The sequence below is a fragment of the Ambystoma mexicanum genome, chromosome 8, assembly GCF_040938575.1.
Source record: "Ambystoma mexicanum isolate Mex_15411 chromosome 8, UKY_AmexF1_1, whole genome shotgun sequence".
Lineage (NCBI taxonomy): Eukaryota > Metazoa > Chordata > Amphibia > Caudata > Ambystomatidae > Ambystoma > Ambystoma mexicanum.
The window spans coordinates 1,241,540,504-1,241,566,303 of record NC_090929.1 but is presented as its reverse complement, the minus strand read 5'-3'; the positions used below and the strand labels follow the sequence as shown (position 1 = coordinate 1,241,566,303).

The window sequence follows — 25,800 nt, the reverse complement described above, 5'->3', positions numbered from 1 at the left end:
TCTTTGAGCACATCACGATCTTGTTGGATATTAAGCACACATTCTCTCCTGCTTACCACCCACAAGACAATGGTATTTGTGAGTGCCTCAATGGCCTCCTCAAAGAAAACATTCCCAAACCAAAATGGACCCTAAAAAAGGATGGCTCCATTGCCTACCCTTAGCACTATTCGCATTACGTAAAATCCAACCCAGCTCAGACCATTACCTGACTCCTCAGGAGCTGGTGACGGGACCCTGTATGCGTGTACCTCTTGCTCCTCCGAGCCGAGTGCAAACTGATGCCCATAGTTTGCCGAATGTACTTGGAAGTAAAGTGCAAGACTATTTGGCGCTATGGCGGTGAGTGTTGCTTTTATGTGTCAACAACTTCATGCATGGCAGGGGAGTCGAAGAAGATGGATGAAGACAATGTACAAATTGATCCTGTAAAAGTTTTGAAACCCTTATTGTTGTACGCAGGAGACAAAGTGCTCATTAAAAGCCTTGTAAGGTGCTGGCACAAACCATGTTTTGAGGGCTCGTTTTTCTTGGAGAAGGTGATGCACACAGTGGAGAAGGTGCACAGAAGGAGAGCCTGGCTGCACCTCAGTGACATCAAACCCTAGAAAAATGAGACTCTGCTGCCACAACTACCTGAATCCAACGGTGAAGAAGAGACGACATGTGTCCAGACGCTGTCTACCACTCGAGCCAACCAGCAGCCAAAGGTATAAGAGAAGATAGTATTTGTTTGCTTTTGAATAACACCAAAAGAATTTAGTGAACATTGTTTCTAAAAATCATACCTGCATAAGACACAAAGTAGCACTTTCACAATTATATACACTAAATGTCTCCTCTACAAACCCTACTGTTTATTATCTTTTCTTATTTAGTGAATATGTATCCTGCTTTAGGAGTAATAAATATAAACATTGCTGTTTTATTTTTGAAATAATTTTTCTTGCTATATTGCCACAATTCTTCTTGTGAACATTGAAATTATAAAAATAAATATGAAAAGGAACTCTTTGAAAAAAATGGGTTTGTTCAATTATGTTAGATACTCGCTTTTATCCTTTAGAAGAAACAACACTCCTAGATATTTGCAAAACATAGATTTGGTGGCAATAATGCTTGTGGCAATATTCTTTACATTTTGTAGCCTATATTTTATCATTTTCATTGCATTGAGGGAACTGGTCCTTTATAATGTATCTAAATCAGTGTACAATAACATAACCCCCATTACTCTGATGAATGAAATTATCACCCAAAAGCTTCCTGCAGCTATTACACGGATAAGAAGGTTGAAATGAAATATCTTAGATAACTCTATGGATGTAAATGATGCGCCTTATGTTGATCACATCACTAATAACTTGTGGAACAAACACATGAGCAAAGTTGGGAGAGCAGCATCTGAGGAGAGCTGCTATGTGTGTTCCCTTATTCCCTACTCCATGACCCCTTCCAGAACATTTGTAGCCACAGAATGATCTACACCCACATCCCATGGCCTGACACCTCTTACAACATGTATGACAACGGGACAGTTTCAAGGCAGAAGGGTCTCAATGCTCTTGGTAACAAAAGAAGATTCTCCACGGGTGGACAACTAAAAAAAGCAGTATCTACAACAAGCGATGTTAATGAAGAACACGACATAATACAATATATATTATCATGCCCAAAAAGAGGGGAAATAATAAGCGAGGATCACCAATTTTTAAACTGTAATGACAAGCAGAGAAAATAAATTCTTGGGTGTTGGGAAAGAGGTCAGTTTCAAACAGAAGGACAAATATTTACCCAAGAAGGAGGAATTGACAGACTAATCAGCTGTAAGGCACAGTTGCTCACAGAGCAACCATGAGGGGTTGTCCTGAAGGTAAACACTGAGTGTCTTAAGGACTGGAATAACCATGCTAAAATGCTAACGTGGGTAGAAGATGAAGCCTGTCCATTAAACATACTCCTGGTGAAAAATGCTTCCTTATGTATAAGAAACACAGGAGCAGTAAAAGTAGGAGAAACTAAGGCGTGCAAGAAAATAATGATTTGCCTGGAATGAAAGCAGGAACAGCTTTATTAATGGACCATTATTGGGCCTGTGGTTCAAAAGCATACATGAATCTCTCTCTCATTTGGGGAGGTATCTTTTCCTTAGTCAAGATAGGCACACCAGCTCTTGTAGTACCCCAGAGCGATATACAAATTGCTGACTTTCCCAAGACGGATACACATTTGAGAAAGAGGAGGTTCCTCACTCTTACACACAGGGAAAGAGAACATTATTTCTCAGCAAAGTCGGCACAGGGCCTCTTGGACCTACCTGATGAACACAGATTGTTCAGCACAGCAGCAGAATTCTGTCTGCTATTTTCCTACCTGGATTGCAGACTACTACAAACGTGAAGTGGCTGCAAATCACAACATCTAAGTTGTTGCAAACAGTCAACACAACAGTGAAGGGCTTCAATGCCTTAAAGGAGGTGTTAAGGTCAATAAGACTCATGACCCTCTGTAACAGGTATGTCCTTGATGTAATAATGGCCACTGAAGGTGACGTGTGCACACAAACTGGCCCATTTCGTTTTATATAAACACCCGCCCACAATGAGGAAAATGGGACCCTCACAGAGGCTATAACTCTGTTAACAGACTTACCCACAAAAATGGAAGATGAGGTGGAAGACACTCTAAATGATGACTGGCTGTTGTACCTACTCTCCTAGATCCCCTCCTGGCTGGCTAATGCATTCGAAATACTACTGGCCATACTAGCACTACTACTACTACTAGGGTTTTGCACCTTCAGAATAGCCATAGGAATGGAAATAGTGATAGACTTGAGTACTTCCACCCATGAGCAAACACAAACTGAAACCCTGGTACATGCCCAAGTGAGGGGAAGCTCTATAACATCTCCAGGGTCAAACTTCTTTTATCCATCAGACCCACGTAATTATATTGGATGTTGGGTATTTTGCAAACCAGACAAGGAGTGCTTCTATATGCCCTGGAGTGTGGACAAACATATAAGACGTGCACGCAACCAGAGCGGGTGACCAATATATGGATACCCAAGGTGCCCTGGGTGGAGAAGAGCAAGAATGAGTAGGCGGTCAAAGATCTGACCAGGGGGGGAATGTCGAGAGAAAGATGAATATGTAATTCATGGAAACTTGCCCTCCCCCACACACGTATCCCACAGGTGAGAGACGCCACTCACTAAGACGACCATATGAGCCTTATCCCAGGCAGATACAGGAGGAAATGAACTTGATGTAACTAAAGATGGTACAAACAATTGAACTTACTGTTAACTGCCACATGTGCATGCAATAGACAAGAAGCAAATATGCACTCAACATGAAGAAACACAGACATTAGGTCAAATGTGCATTTATACACGAAGAATGTCACTTGCAAATATATAGACACGAAGAACATAACATAGGCAATGTATATGCTGAAATGCAATATGAAGGATATACACATATAGCTTTCTGATGTAGAAATGCAACGGTATGAGGTAGCCATCTTTTCTAAAATGGACATCGCAGAACTCCTTCAAATGAATGAAAAGCCCTGAGGCTGCAGGGAAGTTCAAAATGCTGAATTGACTGAAATACAGATCCATGCAAGGCAGATAGTAGCTGGACCGCCCCTAACCAAGGTCACTGAGACATTAGGGAGTACACTAATGGTTCAGGAAAGAACATGAGATAATAATAATAATTATTATTATTTGTTTTTAATTGTTTATTGGTTAAAAATGCATTCAACCGTAACAATATATGCCATATGAAAAAATGAAAAAAGAAACATATACATATATAAGTCATTAGCAGCATCAAATTAATAAAACATGGTTACATTACAAAGCTATTCTCATCCCAGGGCAAATTGCACAATAATTCATGCTACTAATTTTTCTACATTTTTCAAATCTCAAAAATCTCAAAAATTGTGCACTAAATTAAAAAAACTAAAAATGTCCTTATTCGTTTGACTTCAGGGATTTAAAAAAAATCACCACTGCAATGACAGTACTTACTCGAAGACCAAGCAGGCATGATTCCCAAAATTATTCACAATTCATGCTGACACAGGCATCCAATAATTTGTAAAAGTGTAGATATCTCAATGTACGTAGGCTGAGACACTCAGCCAAAAGATGCTTAAGGGTTTCTTCCAAGTTACTTTTCTTGCAGAATTTACTTCGGGCACCTTCCTCCTGCACCTATTTACGTTTTAATCGAATCTCGCCCATACAATACAGCTTCCAACAAAACCGCAAAAAATACTTTCCAAATCTTGTACAAGAAAAGATTTCTAAGCAATGGCCCGTTAAACCCCTACATTTAAGTGTAAATGACTCAGACTGGGATACCCATACAGCCTCTCCAGATTCAAACACCAATCAAAGTTAAATATTTTTTTCACCTTATCTGGATCATTCACAAGATCAACATTAGAAAACTCGTTAACCTTCAGTATCGCTGTACATTGTTCCACAAGTTCCATCAAAGTGTGGATGGTCCCCTTCTCCACCATAACAGCAAAATCACTACATAGGGTGCTGTTGGGGGCTGCCAGAAATGTTCTATAGAGTGACAGGTTACGCCACTGCCCTTTAACTTTCAGGGAGTTTAGCCCAAGCTCGTATCTAATAGCGCTAATTGCCAGTACATTTGGAACTCACAGCACCATTTGCCAAATTATACCTTCTAACGCAGTCAGATTTTCCAGGAACCAGTCTTTCCAAAGCTTGATGCCATATAGTAACTTTGGAGCTACTTTCCCTTCAAAATATTTATTTATAGGAGAGAGAGAGAATTTGCCATATCGATTTTTTACCCATTTCAACTGGGGGATACGCGCCTCTGCTTTTGTTTTTAATGTCAGTTTTACCTGGGCAACCCATAATGGGAAACCCCAAATACACCATAGATTCAGCCCTAGTCAGGGTTGTGCCATTCAGTGTCCATTGCAGTGCTGCTTTCCTTTTCCTTTTCGGAAATGACAGAATCTTAGTTTTTCGTGGGTTGATTCTACGGCAGTTTAAGTTTGCAAAAGCTACGAAAGCAACCAATAATCTCTGCAGCCCTTACCCGTACAGTCTATCAGTAAAAAGATTGTTGGGGTACTCCAACCAACTCACTGTCAGATCCCCACGTTTTTGAATAACAAAGGCTGTCGCTTCCAGAGAACTACCGACATCCGCCACATATAAATTAAATAGGCATGGGGCCAAAAGGCATCCCTGCCTAAGACCGCTATGCGTCGAAATATTTTGGGCTAAAGCACCTTCTTGATTTAATCTGAACCTCACATTGAAGCCTTTATGTAGAGCGACTAATAGTCTAAGCAAACCTGTCAGAATTCCCCAATTCAACAATTTTCCTCACAATTTCGCTCTTGATAGATTATCAAAAACATATGACAGGTCAATGGTTGGCAGGTGTATTATATAATATTTCCCTTTCTCTACACGTTCCTGATAATACCGCAGAACAAACCTGGTATGGTTGGTTCTGTGGTGACTACGGAAGCCTGTTTAACTTTTACTAATCAGACCCTTGACATATGCCCACGGTGTGTGATGTTTCAAAGTAAAGCTGGCAAAGATTTTACAGTCAGATTCTAATATGGAAATCGATCTGTCGTTTTTTGGTTCAGCCCTGCTGCCTGACTTATATATTGGGATAATGAAAGCAGTTTGCTAAGAAACTGGGAAAGTGTCGGGCTTTCAAAATGTCATCAAAAAGCATTTTCAGGATTTCTGCCCACTCCAATGGTGCCCGCTTAAATAGATGGTTTGAAGTCTGGTTTGGACCTGTAGCCCTCGAATTACTGGCTCTTGTTATCAGATTGTGTACTTCATTTGAGTTTTATACTAAATATGCCACCAAGCTTATTTCCACCCATTTACCACCGTCTCTCTCCCCGACTTGGGGATCAGGGTCTGCATATTAATCCTGAAAATGCTTTACCCAGTCCGATTCTGTGACAGCGTTGATGATTTGCTCCCCTTTGCTCCTGCACTGATTATTCATTAGTGCTCAGAAGGGTTGTGAAGCCTGTAGCAAGTGACCCAACATTTCCTCTGCATCTAATTGCACCATTTGAGCCTGGTGGTTTCTCACCCAATTTTTGTATTTTTGCCTTATCTTTTTGATTCTTCACAAATCTGACGGGCCCTGAGATTCATTCTTTGAATAGATCTAATACTGGCCTCATTTCCCTTTTCTGCCTAGCCAGGACTTTGTCTTACTTAAGTAATTTTTTATGGATTGGTACTTTTGGCCCTTTCGCCATTTTCGAGCTCCTTGGCAGGCTCATTATGGAATCCCTCTAAATAGTGTTGAAATTATCATGAGTGAACGTCAACAGCTTCCAGTTGTAACTTGCGGTTGATATCACCTCCCCCATTTTACGGTGATTCCACACTACTTCGTTGGTTGCTGCATTCATTGATACACTTCCATCATACAACACCCACTCATGCCCAGACTCACACATAAATGATTATTGCAGCATACCATGATCAATCCTGCCGTTCCTGGTGATCTCCAATGCCTTACACCTCCCCATTAGGAAATCATCAACAAAAATATAATCCAGTGTTGAACTCTGATTACCTCAATACCATGTGGAACAGCCCCCCAAAAAACCCCCAACAACCCTATTCAGTTGGTAAAGTTCCAAATTATTTAGACAGTTATGCCATTTCCATTATCCTGCATATCAAGGAGCTCAGTGGCGAAATGTTTAAGTCCCGCAGCTATACTGCTATCTGCATCTCTACCTTTAGGAGACTGAATGCAGGTGGAATTGAGATCACCAAGAATGATCACATGGCCACTAGCATGTTTCTCTGACCACTCCATAATAAAGTTTGCCAATGAGCCTAAGAACACCTCCAAAGGACAGATTCCCTCTGTTGCAAATCAAAAAGACACCAAATGTCCGGAGCCACAGTACCAATCTCTGTTCCAGCATAGAATGTCGAATTTCTTGACTCCGACAAAGCCAGTGTGTGATTTTAGCATGGCGATTATGCCCCCTTTAGGTCTCCCTCTTGGGCCCTTTATTGCCAATGGGCCCTTTATTGCCAATGGGATACTGCCTGATACCCATCCCCGTCCGACATCGGGATAATAATTCCCAATAGCACAAGACATATTTCTCTCAGATTAATTAAAGAACAACAAGCCTTTAAATGACAGGTGGCCAGTAATTATAAGCCCAAAAACTGTCATGGAATGGATCGACCAAGTCCCTAGTGATTGAGAAACTAATAACACATGTGTCCATTTTAGCTAAAATCCCAATAAATACAAGTCAAAATAATTCAAAACACGGTCCTCTCACACGTGACCCATAATTGAAAGACACTGGGCCTCATTACACGGTAGGCGGTGGACCAAGGTGCTATTAGCACCTTGGTCCATGCCGGTAAAATACCAGCACCGCCTTGGAGGAAAGGGGAACTACCGCCCTATTCCAAGGTTGGCGGGGCGGTAATTCCCCCTTCCCCCATTGCCCTTCCCCATTCCCATTTTTGCCCCATAGGGCATAATGGGAATGGGGAAGGTGCTAATTGCGGTACCGCAAATTGCGGTACCGTAATTAGCACCCTGGTCCCTTTGCAGGTTGGTTTTTAACGCCTGCTAAAGTACCAACCCGCAAAGGGACCTCGTAGTAAGGCGGTAAGGGTTAACGGTCACCGGTACCATTACCGGTGACCGTTAACCCTTACCGCCTTCCGTGTAATGAGGCCCACTGTCTAGTAATTAGCTCCAGACACAGATAGGCACCTGCCTCAGCTCCCCACAGATTCCCAGAACTGCGGTGCCCGGCAAGGCCAAGTACAAAGCTAAGCGCCCTGGCTCATGGCCTAGGAAATAAGGGATGGTATCTTCTTGAACTAAGGGAAGCAGTCCGCAGATCTCTCTCCCCCTTCTCCCATCTTGGCTCATGTGTTGATGACTTGTCAGATGCTGAAGGTTGGTAAGGTAGATGCCAACCAATAAAAAAGTCTCAATGGTATGATATGATATGATAGTTTATTTATTTAGCGCCTATACTCAATGTGTTTCAAAGAGCTTCAAGGCAAGGGAGGGAACAAGGAAAAATACAATGACATTTTTACAGGCCATGAACAGTAAGGATGTGAAATTAACTATCATACTCGGCCTGACCACATTTCAGATAGTGCAAGAGCTAAGACATAGATAAGGAAGGGAGGGGGAGAGTGGGAAGGAAATGGAAACAGACAGGCGCCGAGTGCATGTTGCATTAGCCAATGAATTCAGACAAAGAAAGAGTAGGAATGTTATTGTTTGTCTACTTCCCTGTTCATCCCCTTCCTACACTTCTCCTCCACCCCCTATTTTCTCTTACTGTACTTGCATGCTCCGAATTGTCTCACGACCTAGTAGGAACGTTATTGTTTGTCTTCTCCCCTGTTCATCCCCAACCTCTCACTTCCCCTTCTCTCCCTCTCCCCTCACGTCTGTTACTGCACTTTCATGCTCTGAATCGTCATATAACCTAGCAGGAACATTATTGTTTGTCTTCTTCCCTGTTCCCTCCACTAACCTTCACCTCCCCCCCCCGCATTCTTGTTACGGCACTTACACGCTCTGAATATCTCAAGATCTAATAGGAACTTTTTGGTTTTTGTTTTCTCCCCTGTCCCTCCCCCTCCCGAGTCTTGAGGCATCTTGAAACACCATTTGGCTGTATAGGTGCATTATAAATACCCAATAAATGAAATTAAAATAAACATACAGATGACATGTATTCTCTTTTACCCATTTAGAGGTAGTCTCAAGTGGAGCCATCAGATAAGCACTAGCCAATTAAAGGACTAACCCATATATCCTGTGTATATAGTCTATTCCCTTAACCAATCCAACCTGCCCATAGGTTTTGGTAACCAAGATTGTGGTGTGATGTCAAGGATGAAGTGTTTTCTGTTTTTAAACCAATGTTATACTCTAGAAGAACTGAGATCTTTTGTGGCCTGTATGCTTACATGTTGTCCCTGCTTTATTTGGATTGTTAATAAAGTGGGTTTTGCCATTTACTTTGAGTATTTCCATTATTTGGTACGGGATTTCCCAGGCTACATCTACCGCATAAACTGGGATATTTCAGTCCACCATTACAGCGGAGTCCCCATGCCAACGGGACACCGCCGGAAGCAGATTTGGGGGCGCTAGGGCACAGTGGTGATGCAGCTGGCCCCCATGCCAACGTGGCCAGCCCCGAAGATTTTAAAAAAGGGCTGCAGATCCATCAGTGAGTGCCCCCCAGTCTATGTGGCTCACCCTGAACATCTACAAAGGCTACGGGTACGGTGGAGACTGCCGTCAAATCTGCACACGCACAGGGAGCCACCTAGAAACAATCTTGAAAGTGCGGGCCGCTCAGTGAGTGTGTTTGGCCCCATGCGGAGGACAGGGCCACCAAGAAGAAAGAAGAGGTGGGGCCAGTCCCCATATATTATCAGAGGACAGGCCCCAGCCAAAGTACTGTAAGGGGGTGACTGACTGCAGCAGTCACCCCAAATGTGACATAATATTAATTGTTTTGTAGTGTATAGTTATAAATAGTATAAATGTTAAATAGGAGAAAGTAGATTGGGAATGTATTACAGGAATTTTAAGTATGTTTTAGGATATTAAATAGATATAAAGGAGTAGAAAGGAGGTACTCTGACGTGAGGTAGTGGGAAGAAGACACGGCCTGCCTAAGGCCGTCTAGGGAGATGGGACCATCCACAGAGGTAATCCTCAAGCACCCCAATCCGTGTGGGTGGTGCCTGGAGTTAGTGAAGGGGTCTGTTGTGTCTAACTCACCCTAAGGGTCCTTGAGACGCCTCCAAGGAAGGGTGGGCTGACGTAATAGAACCCCATTTAAATGGCACTCATTTCAGGGGGATGTTAGGAAGGGGAGTAAGGCCTCATTACAAGTATGGCAGAGTGGGACAAAATTGGCAGCAATGGAATTACCGCCAATGTTCCTGCTCCGCCATGCTACGAGTAGGGGCCTGGAGTGGCGGATTTACCTCCAGCATCATGAAGAATCGGCAAAATTGGCAGATTTACTTCTAAGATAATTCTGCCAAAAAAGGTAATTCAGTTGGGCGGTATCCCGGTGGATCTACAGCCAGAATACCACCCAACTCGTAATGAGTCCCTAATGGGAGCCCTATTAAAACAACTGAGGTGTCTGTACCATTAGTAAGGTAAGAAATCAGGGTGTAGCCCATCTTCTGTTAACAGCAATTTCATTTTCAGGTGCAGCACCCGTCCCTATCCAGCGGGTCTGGGGGGTTAGGGTGGTGGTTCCCATGAAGACTGTCCCTGCTCTGGGGAAGGGAAATGGTCACCCCTTGCCTGGACTAGGGTTGGAGAACAGGGTCTTCACTACCATGAAGAGAAGAAGTATGTGTAACACTCATGCTGTGTCTGTTTAAGACCACTGTTGGTTTAGTAGTAGTGTGGGGCTGGGTAGGAATTGTAACCACTTCTCATCCCTTAACTCCCGCAGAGCTGTAGTAATTTTATTGCAGGGGGCTTGTGTCATAAAGTCAGGACTGTGATTATGAAGACAGGCGTGGAGGTAATATGGCTAGGGCGGTGGCTGATAAGTCTCCCCTGTGACTGGGGATGCAAAGCATGTTGTAGTCGCCTTACCCTTTCAATTTCAATTACATGTCTACAATTATTCCATTATGCTAAGTGCTAATCAAGTTAGCATTTCAGCTTTCAGACATAGATACAATGGTAGATACGCTGTCTTTTGCCCAATACTGTAGATTGCCTTCCTTCAAATATGAAATTAATTTATATTTGATGCATGATACTGAATAGTGAGAATAGCCGCACATATGATGTACTTATACATTTCAGATATGGGCTGGGTATGTTCAATATAATTATATATACATAGATGACTGTAAAATCAGTATGAACTGCTCTTCGTTGTTTTTTATTACATGTGATTATGACAACATACCTTTTCAGCTCAACAACAGCAAACTGACGAATCTTTCAGTTTCACTTAGTGCGAAAAGGCCAGTGACTGCTTGTCAAGAGTGATTGCACAAGAACTGAACTTCTTCAAACAAGCATTGTAAAGAAATAGCAGTTTAGCCAGAGGCCTGATTAGGAGAGTGCCACGTGGCCAAAAGCAAAAATGAAACAAGGATTGCCAAAAATGACATTTTTGGCGTTTGAGTGCCCCTGGGATCTGCATTTTCCAGGCACTGTCACAATGGAAACACCTGGCCAGGGGATGGCAAAAGCTAGCAATTGGTTTTAGTGTTTGGGCATGTTAAGGCAATACCTGACAAATGCCTTCATGTGCCCAAACTGTTGGCTTTGCCACTGCTTGTTTTTCAGGAAATTCAGTGCAAGGAACAAGTGCAAAGACACACTTACTGGTTATACATCAAGTGTCTGAAAGCATACTTGGTTAAGACGGTTTTTATTACATTGGAAACTGGTATAGCTGTTTACAACTGCAGTTAAACCATTACCTTTCAGAAGGCCGATCAGAAAGCACAGAGCTAGATTTAAAGAGATACGAGATGGATGCTTTTAGGGCTGCTGGGGGCAGATACTGGGTGGGAAAGGCCACATGGATTAGCATAGCTAAGAGCAATCACTGGATGAGTAAATAACTAAACAACACATGCAGGCTTTCCTCCATCTCTCCCATATCTTGACATTCCATGATAATCATTTCGGCTAACATGCAGGCTTTCCTCACCACCTGATAACCGAAACTGAAAAAGGTATGTAAAGGGTGCAGGCAAGAGTCTGTCTGCTCTTAAGATCATCACTGTTTCTTCGGCGCAGGAATATCAGACAACGATGTGAAGACAACGGGCGCTGCCCCTGTCAAAACTTTGTTTATACATAATGTGAAATGGCATAACGTATATTCCGCCGCGGCAATAGATCGTGTGCTTGAACTTTGAAGGGATGTTGCTTAAAAGATGGCGTTTACCTCGAAGGTAGCATGCTAAATAAACATAGAACTCCACGTTCACATATATATCTGGTTTATATACAGTTGAGGCCTGTATTCTATGCCTCGCGCTGTAAAATAAAGGATGCTGCTAATGCGACGGCTCCTGCGTGCCTCGCCTTTGCCTCATGAAGACGCACTGGAGCGGAACGTTAGGCACAGCACGTGACTGCGGCGGTCACCGTCTACGTCCCAGCACGTCATGAGATTAAAAGTAATCACTCTAACCCTCTGCCCCTTAGAATGGCACTCCACAGCGACAGGGCACAAACAAATGATGCGCTTCCAGCGGGCATGATTAGCCCTCTTGTGAGGCATGCGATGCAGCAAGCCTTCCATTGCTCCACACCTCTCCACACTTGACTTTAAAAGTGGGAAGTCGCGAACAGCAGTAGAAACGGCTAACATTGTCACCAACAGGTGCCATGGATGGGGCCAGCAGACTCTCCATTTCGTGTTCATTGTAGCGCTCAAGCCGCGGGGGCCTTAAAATAGACACATTAGCCTGAAATGTGCGTGGGATTTGTGGGCTAAGCACGCTCAGGAGGTTTAACGTCTTGACATCTCCCTAATTAGCAGCCCCCAGGATCCCACATTAAGCAGCCGCTAAGCCAGCCCTGCACCGTCTGTCGGACCTGGGATGCTTGAGAAGGAGGCTTGGCGCGGCTCAGGACGGCTGCATCCAGCATGCATGGGGCGGCCCTGTGCTGTATGCAGAACCTAGCACCTCACTAGAACCCCTGCCTCCCACCAAACCCGTCTCCAAGGCCATGCAATTCTAAGACAACAAGGAAGACATGGGTGAAATAAGGAAAGATGTCGTTGAGAAATACCTGGAGAACAACCCCCAGTTTGCCCAGGAGTACTTTGACAACAAACTGCGAGTGAGCACAGTTGGGACAATCTTCAGAGACAAGCAGGTGAACCTAAAGGACGGCCTTTCCCTGCAGGAGCTCTCGCAGTTGGAGGAGGCCGAGGTGATGTTTGAGCTGGTGCGGGGGATGCACGAGGCCGGAGGCGGAGGGGAGCTGGAGATGCTGAAGACCATCCACCTGGTGTTGCAGAGGCTCGCCCAGCTCCTGCAGGCCGACCGCTGCAGCATGTTCCTGTACAGGGCCCGCAACGGCATCCCGGAGCTTGCCACCCGGCTCTTCAACGTCACCAAGAGCTCCAAGCTCGAGGACAACCTGGTGCTGCCGGACGGCGAAATCGTCTTTCCTTTAGACATTGGGATAGTGGGATGGGTGGCTCATACCAAGAAGACCTATAATGTTCCCGACGTGAGACAGGTAGGTTCACAGGGTCACTTACCGTGCCACCAACACTTGTGTGGCAGTGCTGTGTGTGGCACATGTTACAATGTGCGCGCGAGGAAGTCTTATTGTGCAACTGATACCGAGGCTGGGTACAGTAACTTTACCATCCTGCGTTCCCTTCATGTACGTGCCCATCCCAGTGCAGCGTGCACGTGTACACACACATGCGGCACGACTTTGCATTTAAGACCGCCGCAGTCTCTTAACATGTCCTCAGACATCAGCACGACCCTTACTGCTTTTTACCTGGTTCCCAAAGCACCAGCCACATGTTCTATATTCCCAAAACATGTGTATGTCCAACTCGCAGATACCTGATGTTAATTTAGAAAACTTTAAAAAGCTCCTCAAGTTGTGTATGCACAAATATTTGCATCTGTCATTTAAATTTATAACTACACAGCTCTCTGTTTTACTTGTTTGCGGATTTTTACAGATGGAATTCACTTTGTTTCCTTTCCTAAAACCTGGGGAAATGCAGGTCTCTTGGTCTGGGCTATAAATTGCCAATCAAGCATTACAGGGCAAGGGCTGTGCAAAGTAACGTAACGAAGAGGTTTTAAATGGAAGGGAATTCATGTTCAAGTTGTTTAAGTGACTGCAGATACACCGACTGTCACTTGCTGTGTAAGAACCCCGCTTTAGAAGCTTCCTATCATCGGCATCCAAGTGCTAATGTGTTTTGCTCTTGCAAATACATGTGGAAAAATACTAGTTGAAACTTATTTTTTATGTAGCAAAAAAATGAACATGGTTCAATACATATAAAATGGCCAAAAACGAGATATGCATAAAACGGGAGCCTTACTTATAACCCAAGCATATTTGAGGTTTTAAGACTAAATGAAGACAACCTTTTAAATACAATGTGAAATTAATTCCATCACAATATTTCCATGTATAGGGATGTAAATGAAAATTTTATATGGAAGGCCCACTGCTTGAATGTCAATGGGCCTCATTACACGGTAGGCGGTGGACCAAGGTGCTATTAGCACCTTGGTCCATGCCGGTAAAATACTGGCACCGCCTTGGAGGAAAGGGGAATTACTGCCCAATTCCAAGGTTGGCGGGGCGGTAATTCCCCCTTCCCCCATTGCCCTTCCCCATTCCCATTTTTGCCCCATAGGGCATAATGGGAATGGGGAAGGTGCTAATTACAGTACCGCAAATTGCGGTACCGTAATTAGCACCCTGGTCCCTTTGCGGTTTGGTTTTTAACGCCTGCTAAAAAGCAGGCGTTAAAGTACCAACCCGCAAAGGGACCTCGTAGTAAGGCGGTAAGGGTTAACGGTCACCGGTACCATTTCCGATGACCGTTAACCCTTACCACCTTCCGTGTAATGAGGCCCAATTACCCAGTCTTGTGTCAGTCTTAAATATTTGGATTGAAACTGCATGAGTGTAGGTTAAGGTAATTTATCATGTACCAATGTAAATCTAGGTACATCATAGCTACCAGTGATATACCAATTAGTTGCAAAAAAGTCTCTTCGTGCAGGTGTTTTTTTCTTGTTTTTGTTCAATGTTTGCCTGCTTTTGTCCACACACTATCCTCGGCTGCTTTCCTTGTGACACTGTGTAGCTGGCGTGTCTTCTCTCACCACCACTCTGAGAGCTCTGGGATAATCCCGCTAAATGCCCAAGGCTGATTACGTGAGAAGGGATCAGGGGGATAAGGAGGCCTGGGATTGGGCATTTCAGCTGAGGCCAAATGCTTTGCTCTGTATCAAAGTACCAGACAGACACCTGCTGCCTCCCCAGGAGCAGAGTTCTGCCCTTCCACTCCCATCATAGTGCTGCCGCACGCAAGACGCGCGCTTTCAGGGCAATTCAGGGAGGTGCAAGGTAGAGTATTACACCTTAGTCCAGGTGTAAGTTAATTACGGTTACGCCTACATTAATGTACTCGGTGTCGCTATTTCACAGATATGCCCTACACGTGACTGGTGAAACCTAACTATTCATGCTGAAAATTGCTCACAAAAGTGCATCCAAGTCTTCATTAGGGAAATTGCACATGGTTAAAAGCAAGTTGAATAACGTTATATTTTTTCTAAATTTACAAAAGTGCATTTTTTAATGGGTAAAACAATCCTCCTTTAGCAGAACATGATTTGAAAAATATACAACTGTTTACCCATATAAAATTTATGGATTATGCTAGATTGAAAAAGGAGTAGGTCGATAGTGAGGAAAACAGCATAAAATAGTTTTTCAATTTTCTGAATCATCTTACAAGGCTGACCATGTTCTCTTTTAGCTAGAAAAAAGCTCATCAAAACATGAAAAATGTAGGTACTCCCAAGGGATAAACCTTAATGGTTTTATGAAATTACTCTACAACTTAATATCACAAACTATTCTGAGTTTTATTGTGCTGAGTGATAAAAAAAAGTATTTCCTGCTTCTGCAGTCAAATGTTTGTAGGAAAAGTATGTCAATACATATGTGTATAAAACAGGGATTCAAATCAACTTTGAGTTATTTTACATACTCATGCATTCACAAGTGTAGTTAAGGACAAAGAAAATGAATTACGAAAACAGTCCACAATATGAGAAGTAAACTAACAAATAACTAAATTTGTGATCAGTTCTTATAATCAACACTTTTCAATAAGTTCACAAAGCGTTTCGGATTGTGATCCATCTTCAGGTGAAGGCAGACTGCCTCCCTACGATTACAAATATAATTGTACATAGGATTATGTCCCTACACTGTAACTCCAAAGAGAGGGTATATCCTTGCTATGTGGTGTTGTAATTAGTTACCTACCGATCATCAGATATGAACACTTCAAAGCGTACTCATGTCTATGCTGTTAGGTTTTATTATGCTATGACGATGCATTCTTCTATTGTGGCTTTGCTTTGTTGAGTTTACTTGTTATTAGCTATTTGAGGTGTTGTATATATGATCAGGTACATTTGGTCCTCTTGAGAATGTTATGTGTCGGGACATAAAGAACTTGGGATGAGATGTTAATATAGATATGAGGTGCAAAACACCTGAAACATCGGACAATAAAACTGTAATAGTTTGTGATACTAAGTTGTAGAGTAATTTCATTTATCCCTTGGAAGTGCCTGGGTTCTCGTCATGTTTTGATGAGCTATTTTATTTCTAATTAGTTGTTCATCTCTTAGCGCAGGATTTACCCAGAGCACCGAAGTTGCATTAAATTATACCCACGTAGTAGATAGGTAATTTTCTAAGATTGATTCACTTACACCGAATAGAGGAGAAACACTGGGCTTCCCTGGGGAAGAAGTATCTTGGATTCTCCATTTGATAGCCGGTCAGATAGTACAGCGAGTTTAGTGGTCGTTCTGACATCTGTGCTTAGTCGGCTGAAGCAGGTTCGAATCCCGGCAGGGCCAACTCAGCCTTTCATCCTTCGAGGTTGATGAGTTGAGTACCACCCAGTGGGAGAATAATATAAGCTGTTATTTCCATGCTTAGATACCTGCAGTTTTGTAGCCCTATAAAAAACTAGATATTATTATTATTTGTATTATTATTATTATATATAATACAAGTTACTGAACATGAAAGTATAGGTATCAGAAAACCAGAAGAGGTTATTAACCAATTAGAGAAACTCATTCATAAAGAAATTAATCAGAAACTCCACACAACCACCCTCACGCAATTTTACAAGGCACAACACATACCTAGAGGTTTGTGGGTTAATTTAGAACCAACTTGGTGCATCGAGAATCCATGTTTTTTTAAACTTTGGCAACTGTTCCTTAATAAGTGTTCTCTGGTTCTTAGCCTATTAACAATAGAAGAACTACCGAAATCTTTAGATTTGATTGAATGTGATATTACTAGCTTGAAGCTGTCACTGACCACATTTACAATGGGTGAACAAATTCGAGAGACTTTAGAGGATATTAATTCCAAATTGGACAAATATCGAAAAGACATTGAGTCTAAGAAAGTTTGAAAGTTTAGGAGAGACACAATCGATTATAAACTAGATATTGTCTACACATGGCATGATTACTATGGACAAAATGAACATAAAAAATCCCTGAGAACAGCACAGCCTCCTAGAAAGAATTAATTATCAGACACAACATAATCAGATGTCTCTAGTGTTAAGACAGAAGAAGTAGTTTTAGATGATGAAGGAGAGGCTGAGGGGCAGTACATGGTTAGAGTAGAAGAGGGGTCATCGTCATCATCTAATAGACAAAGTTCTTTTTTAGAAAGACCAAAACAACACGAAGTCAGAAGAAAAAATCCCATAAGGAAGGTAACTATTCTGATAAAGTAGACCTTGTCATAAACATCTCCCAATACAATCTGACTTTATTTGAAAGACGCACAATACAAAAGGTATTTCCTTTGTACCTCGGTACTCAAGTACTCGTCTCAAAGTGAAAATTGACTATTTCTGACTGACTCAGAAGATGAAAGTTCAACTATTTTTTGACACAGCAGAAGTTCTTGATTCATCTGAATAAAGTGAATATCTGGTGATGCGACCAAAAAGCAAATTCTCCCCACCAGTACAAAATTCCATTCTAGATGTTTTCCAAAAGCGGGTACTGGGTGATTTTAAGCATATCTCGTTCAAAAATAAGTTGTGGGGTAATTTCTCGCACAGTGAACAACAGGTCATCTCAAAATAGTGGAATAACCAAGATATCATTTTGAAAACGGCTGATAAGGGCAGTGCCCTAGTGGTTATGGATAGGGATTACTATGATCAAGACATTGAACTACAACTAGCTGAGGAAGACAGACACATGGAAACATGTCATGATCCTACTGAACACATCATTTTTCAATTTTCTGAATCATCTTACAAGGGTGGCCATGTTTTCTTTTAGCTAGAAAAATAGCTTATCAAAACATGATGAGAACCTAGGCACTCCCAAGGGATAAACCCTAATGGTTTTATGAAATGACTCTACAAATTGATATCACAAACTATTATCAGTTTTATTGTGCTCAGTGATAAAAACAAATGTATTTCCCGCATCTGCAGTCAAATGTATGTACGAAAAGTACTTCAATACGTATGTATATATGAGTGATTCAAATCATTGAAGATGGATTAGAATCCAAAACGCGTTATGAACTTAATGAGAAGTGTTGATTATAAGAACTGGTTACAAATGTAGCTATTTGTTGGTTTGCTTCTCATATTGTGGTCTGTTTTCGTAATTCATTTTATTTGTTCTTTACTACACTTGGGAATACACGAGTATGTAAAATAACTCAACGTTGATTTGAATCACTGTGATATACACATATGTATTGAAGTACTTTTCCTCCACACATTTGACTGCAGAAGCAGGAAATACATTTTTTGGAACACTCAGCACAATAAAACTGAAAACAAACAGTTTGTGATACTAAGTTGTAGAGTCATTTCATAAAGCCATTCGGGTTTATCCCTTGGGAGGGCCAGGTTCTCGTCATGTTTTGATGAGCTATTTATTCTAGCTGGGGATTTACCCAGAGCACCTGAAGAAGCATTACATTATACCTACGTGTTGTCTACACTTTGTAAAGTGGTAGTGCATCCCTACCTCCTCTCCTGCATGTTATCTTTTGTGCAGCATTGTCCCATCTTTTGTAGGCAGAAGAGTGTGAACCCGAATATAAACTCTGTCTGCTCCCTCCACGTTCACTGCACAATGCAATTCAAGTTTCATTAAAGAGCGGTTATCTGTTTGACATTCGCTCTCTCATTCAACATACGGCGACACTCGCTCTCTTATGCAATAAGTACATTTCAGTGAGCAGCCTTTGAATTTACAAGGACCAAGAATGCCATATGTTGATGGTGGCAGCCCTCTTCCCTAACAGGGATCCCCGGTGTAGGGAAAGGATTTCCTTCACACTGCCCTGTTCCTGTCTGTCACAGGCTGGTGCCAGGTCAGCAAGTATGACCCAGCCAAAGCCTGAGGTGCAAACAGGAATAGCGAAGGGTGTGGGAAGGCACCCAGTGCTGGATGACTTCCTTTCTGGGCCGGCCTGACCTTTCAGTCGTGCCCAGGAGGGGATCACGCAGTTTTGCATGATCCATCACTCTTCCTGTGGGTACTGGTACACTGTGCCAGGTACCAGAATGTCAGATGGGCTAGAGATCCAATTAAGCCTCCTTTTGGGATATCCGTGGGAGTATCTGTATGAGTGTGCATTTGCATAATGTTTGCATTAGATTTACAGGGCTGTCTGTGCACCAAGTAATGTTGTAGGCACAATGGAACAGAGGATTGAGGCACTACTGGCAATATAGAAATGTCATCGGGAACGTGCTGGGAAATGTGGAATGTCACCGGGAATGTGCTAGGAAATGTGAGAGTGAGATGGGACAATGCTGGTGGCAATATAGAAAAGGCATTGGGGAATGATCTGTGGCAACATATAAACAGTTTGGGGCCATTTTCTAGGGTACGTGGAAGTGGCATGGATCACTTCTGGGAGTAATGTCAAAATGGCATGGGACAATGTCCTGGGGCAAAGAAAGTTATATGGCACTGTTGAAATTGACATAGTTATTATCTGGAGTCTATACGAAGCTGGCATGGACATTATCTGTTGTAAAGGTAGAAACTAACATGACAATGTGGTAAACTGGAGCGTCACTGTGTTGTGAAAAACGAGCAGGATTCAATTTTGGATGAAGTTGGTTGCGGGATAAACACATATAAGAAGAACGTACAGGTCCCCCATGTATTTCCAGACTATGCTTCAGCGTCCGGAATTTCACTAACCTTTATACATTTTTCATTAAGTTGGACTCAAGGAGAGGAAGATTTCATGACCTCAACCGGCAGTATTTCAGTCTTCCACACTATACCCAATAGCTGACTGTGTAGAGCCAGGAAAACGCAGATAGGGTCAGTTTTGAGTCTACATATAATAACCCACACAGAGGCGCACCTCTAATACAATAAAGCCATGATATACTTCTATCAACATTTGTTTGAAGGGACTTTATCAACATGCTTTTGCTTATTTTTGGCAGTGTAAGCATAACTCTAAATAAAACTTGCTTGACAATTTACAAATGGGCAATGGAGTGAATTAACTGATAGGCTGAACTATTAAACTGCATTCTGGTATATTTAAAAAGTTGACACATCGAGCCTCCCAGAAGCACCTTTTAGTATTTGAGCAACACCCTGATGTTATTTACAGCACCTTGGACAATACCACACACTTGAATATACTTTGGAAGTAACATAGCATGCTGAAGCAGCATCCTAATTTGCAATAGAAATTCTGATATTATTTTATTATCTGGCACCAGAGAAATGATGTCCATTAAAATCTACTGCCACTGTATTTAACTCTGGTTTGAAATTTCTACTGGCCCAATATTTACTACTGGTCTACTTTTACTGGCATATGACTGACATTTTCCCCGTAGTGGCAGAATGTACAATGGATCAGGATGTACTTCAGGTGATGTTGCACAAAGATGTAACTGCTGTGCCTCCACTGTTGTTTTTAGGGATGCAGTTTTATGCTGTGTACATACATAATTTACTATGGCCAGACACACGTGCACTGTGATAGTCCTAGCCTTTGTGGTATTATGGTATGCAATGCGTTTCCCTTTAGAATTGTGTTAACCAGATGGGTATTTATCCAAATTTTTCTAAATATTGTGCTATACAATGTGTTATTTTAAGCTGTTTGTTTTCAGAACTGTCTTGAGGAGAACCCACCAAACCACCTCTTACAGGATGGGCCTGTTTGCTACACTTGCTCCTATATGAGACACCAATCACTTGGTTGAAACTTCCCCAGCTTCTACTGTCCTTTGTGATTGTACACTACTATTTGTACTGCCTTTCCTTGGCCATTCTTTTTCACAATTCCATGGGTATCCCACTTTTTCATATTTTATATTTGGTGAAGTTAGATATGAGCAGTTCACAATTATTCACTTAATTTTACTTTATGACACAGGGTGTGGCATGCTGGAGGAAGGAGACGGGCAAAGGTGTGGCATGATATGAATGCTTCTTTATGAAACTATAATAAAAAAAGCCTAATTCTCCCTATTCTAAAGGGTATTTCCTACCTAGCTAAGGAAAACCTGGGTGCTCATCGTCAGGGTGGTTGTCCAAATGAAAAAGTTCTTTCCTTTTTCCAAAACTACCTAACTCTAGCTCTAACACTATATACACAAACAACATAAAGCACACCAGGAGAATGACTCCCTTCTCCTCGATCACTGGTATCCACCTTGGGGATTGTGTTTAAATGTCTTAACTAAGAGTTCTTGTTCCACAAAGACACTAGAATCTTGTAAGGCAGTCTATCCTGAAGTCATGCAGCTGTGTAACACATAGCAGTAGATGCTCTTCTTCGGCTATGTAGGCCAAGCAGCCCAAGCTTTCTCTGCAACAGCAGTTTTCCACCAACGTTGGCATTACCTCACATTGATAGCAGGTACACGAGTGGAAACGTCTTCCATGCGACGAGGATCAGGATTGGATGATTCATCACAAGATTCAGCATCTTGTCGGCTACTTTCTCTCTCAAACATTTCCTCTTTGGTATACCCGGGCTTGTAAAGGTAGGACTAAATGGAGGCCATAATTGTGGAGTATTGAAGAATAAGAAAATCAACTGTTAGAGGAAAATAAAACATTTATAATTTGGATAAAGTAATGAACTGAGGTTTATTTCATTTTATAAATGCCATGTGCAAAAAACTTCTGAGAAAAAACAGACATGTTATAAAAAACCATAGTGTAAAGACAAGAGGAATAGGCCCCAACTTGAAAAGTACGCATTGGCACATGGAAAAAATAAATGATGTAAATATACAAATTAAATCTGGTTTACTAAAGATATTTGTCAATTATGTAATTTTTTTTTTAATAGAAATCCCTTACATAGTAAGAAACAGACACAATGGATACAAGTTTTAAAAACCTTCATTTGGTATTTTGGTTGGGTTGGTAGAATTCCTAACATGCCCTAACTCTAGAATGGGAGTAATCACTAAATACATAATAAACAGTTCTAGCCAGTCTAGTCAAAATAAAAAGGCCTATACTAAAAAAAAATAACCTTGCCCTCCTTCTGAAAATGACATATGTGTTAAGGGAATACAAAAGGAAAATAGTGTCTAAAAAGAAATGTCAGAATGGCTTAAATAACAGCTCCCTTCCCCACGTTCAGCACCATGGGGTCTAGAGTGCTTCCTAAAAAGTATAGGTGGATGGCACAGTTCTTTCAGTTTTGCACACTTTGGCTTGATGGTACAATTTAACAGTTCAGGCTAAAGCTTCAATCTTGTGGTAGGTCAATAGGTCAATAACTTCCTTAGGCCTCGTCCCCCTTGTCATAAATATACTGTTCCACTTTTGACTTTTACTTTCCCACAATTCACCACAGGCTTCCCTCTGCCGAGCTCGTGCCTGCCTCTCTTGTCACATTCACGTTGTTCATTCATCACATAATTCTGTACAGGCTCCCCTCTGCCGGTCTCGAGCCTGTCTTTCATCTTTTACTTTATCATACAGCTCTGCAAAGGCTTTCCTCTACCGGGCTCGAGTCTGTCTTTCACCTTCCACTTTATAGCACAGTTCTGCACAGGCTTCTCTCTGCCGGGCTCGAGCCTGTCTTTCTGTTCTGGAGGATACCTTCCCCACATTTTTGTCACAGGTGTCTTTTCACTGTCAAAGACTTTCAAAACTGCAAGGATTTTAAATAGACCTATGCATGACCACCTTGACCTCTCTTTCAATAATTCTACAATCCACAATCATCCCCCTCTTACAACACCAATGCCTCTTGGTACTTGAAGTTTCTTATCCTCTCTGGTTTGCCTTCTTGGCCTTTTCCAAAAGGCATATGTGAATTCTACAATCCACAATCTTCCTCCTCTTAGAACACCAATGCCTCTTTGTACTTGTAGTTTCTTATCCTCGTTGGTTTGCCTTCCAGGCCTTTTCCAGAATTCCTAAACTTTGCCGATTCAGAGCTCACCTACTTTGCTTTAAATTAATTACACTTTCTTTCGGGATCGTGGTTGCTTTCTTGCCTTTGGTTCCCAATCAATTCAGAACATTTCACATTACCTTTCGAATGTGCGATTTTGCCTCGCAGGACCACTCTGTTACTTTGTATACAGTTCAGCAATTGTCCTTTTCATAATGCGTTTTATCGGCCCATGTGCAACCTTCAACTTTTGAGTTACAGTTACTTTTGCTTTTCACACAAACAGGACTTTAGTTGCCTTCAATAACTCACTGGTTGTGTTAATCAATCTTCCTTCATCAACACTCTTCATGCAACAGTCAAGGCCGTTTCCAACTTCTCCTCCACTCCTCCCCAACTCTGCTGTTCACCCGGGAGGATTGCAGCCTGCTTTCAAGTACTTTGAAAGTTTCTTTCTTCTGTTCACTCGGTTTCAATCTTGGAACGCTTACGGCTTCCCGAAAGTGTGGATGTGGAATTCTCGCCTGGCTCTCTCTCGATCTTCGCAACTGCAGATCAGCCCCTAGGCCTTCTGACTTCCATCGCTTGGTTCGCATCAGCCCCGAAAGAGCTGTTCCTTTTTGTACCCAGCCTCACTCAGAGTGTGCTTGTGCATGCCACCTTTAATTTGCCTGAACTGGCATGTTAACAAGTGGCAGGTGTATATAGTTAGGATTACGTGCCTGACTCTACCTGGCCTCATTACAGGGACAGAGTCATTGCCAGTCAGTAAACGTAATCTGCCTGCCTTATTCCTCATCTTCCTTGGCTCAGTAGTGGGAGCTGTAGTATCCCATAAAATAAGCAGGGACGGGGGTTAGGGGGGCTGTTGTAAAAGGGGGATACCATTTCTCACAATTGGGTGCTTGTCCCCACCCCAAAGGATCCCTACCCAGGTGAACCTCCATCACTTGTCCACCCCCAGGGTCGAGATCCAAAAGTGATGGCCCTTCCCTGGCCACCTGAGTACGGGATCCCCGGGGACTAGGTTGTGAAATATCCTTTGGTTTTCACAATTAGCACAAGATGGCAGTTTCCGGCCTGTGTGTTTTGCATGCATAAATGTGAGAAAACTGAAGATAAGAATCATTGGAATTATTTTTCAGATCAATCGATATATGCTTGAAAATACATGCCTTATCCATTGGTCCTACACAATTCCTGAGAGAATTTTCCCCTAAGTTACTTGGTTAATGAAAGAGGATTAACAAGTAGAAAGATTAATCTCAAACATTATTTTACAAGGATATTACAAGTTCAGGTTTTCCAACTGCTCTGCAAGTCTTTATCAGTTTCTCGTTCACTAATCTTGGGTTTATCGCACTGATATTTAAGAACATAATGTCAGGTATTGGGCACAGTGCTCTATGGTCTGGTGATGTGACACCCTTTGCAAGATATTTACAATGCAGGAAGACATGCATGTCACAAAGATTGTGAGTTTGCCTTCAAATACTCAAGAGCTGTTTCTCTAGGTTCTGTCGCTATACCATTTTCCAGGTCCAAATGTCAGTCTCTGGTTTAGACAGACTTACAGCTGTTGCAAAGGGATGGCTAGACGTTGAGGTATGGAGGTAGACGTTGGTGTAATGTCATGAAATCCTACAATGTGGGTATTTGAGCAAATAGGCAGACTAGATACTGCGCTGAGTAAGTCACTCATTTAATGGGGTTATCTTATTCAAAGTGATGGTAGCAATTGCTGTGTGGTCACAGGTTGTGTAGCTATGCCCAATGCCACAACAACAATTGGGTTATCAATCTATTGTCTGCCTTTGTTACCACACGCAAGCTCCGTTCTAGTCTTAATACGGAATTATCATACATAAATGTTGTCGGAGTTAATGGCAAGCATCTACAAATGAGTTATGAAACAAACTTTTCCGTTTATTCATACAGCTGTGAAGCCAACTCGTTTTTCGACCTTGGTGGCCCTTTTCAAGGCTCTAATGTGGGCTAGTGAGTCATGCTCATGTTTGTCTATTAGGATTATACTATTGATAACATATAGGTTATATCCAGTTGCTTCCGCTATTATTTGCCTATTCGTTTATTGACTGTGCAAATACTGCACATGTTGCTGTAATATTTCTTGGACAATACACCAAACTCAGATACACTCGGGCGAGAAATACGTGGCACACCATGCTGAAGATGGCATTTGATTCCCAGTATACTTCAAAGCTAATACATACACTAGCCTTTTCATACTGTAGCCCCAACTAACACCCCTCTACTCCCTGTAGCCTTCCTGATCCCCTCCTACTCAATTCCAGGCCTCTGCCGCATCCGAAAGTGCTTGCAGGGGCTGGGACAATCACTCCTGCTTCCCCACAAGGTTTCCAACCGATCCTGGTATTTTACAATAGCCACATTGCACCACTCTTGGTCTAATGCAAAGTCTGACGGACAGTAGTTCTTTGGTAGGCATTAAATTTAGACAAACCCTCATAAACTGGCATATGAAATGGCT

General features: G+C 42.2%; 1 protein-coding gene across 1 annotated transcript in view; it reads left to right on the top strand.

Moving 5' to 3' along the window:
* Window positions 1–12,322: 12,322 nt before the first annotated feature.
* Window positions 12,323–25,800, top strand: part of PDE6C (phosphodiesterase 6C) — a 674,049-nt gene continuing 660,571 nt past the window's right edge. The window contains exon 1 of the mRNA XM_069611351.1: window positions 12,323–13,328. Within this exon, the coding sequence (XP_069467452.1) occupies window positions 12,837–13,328 (492 nt within the window). The 5' untranslated portion in view covers window positions 12,323–12,836. The remainder of the gene's footprint in view (window positions 13,329–25,800) is intronic.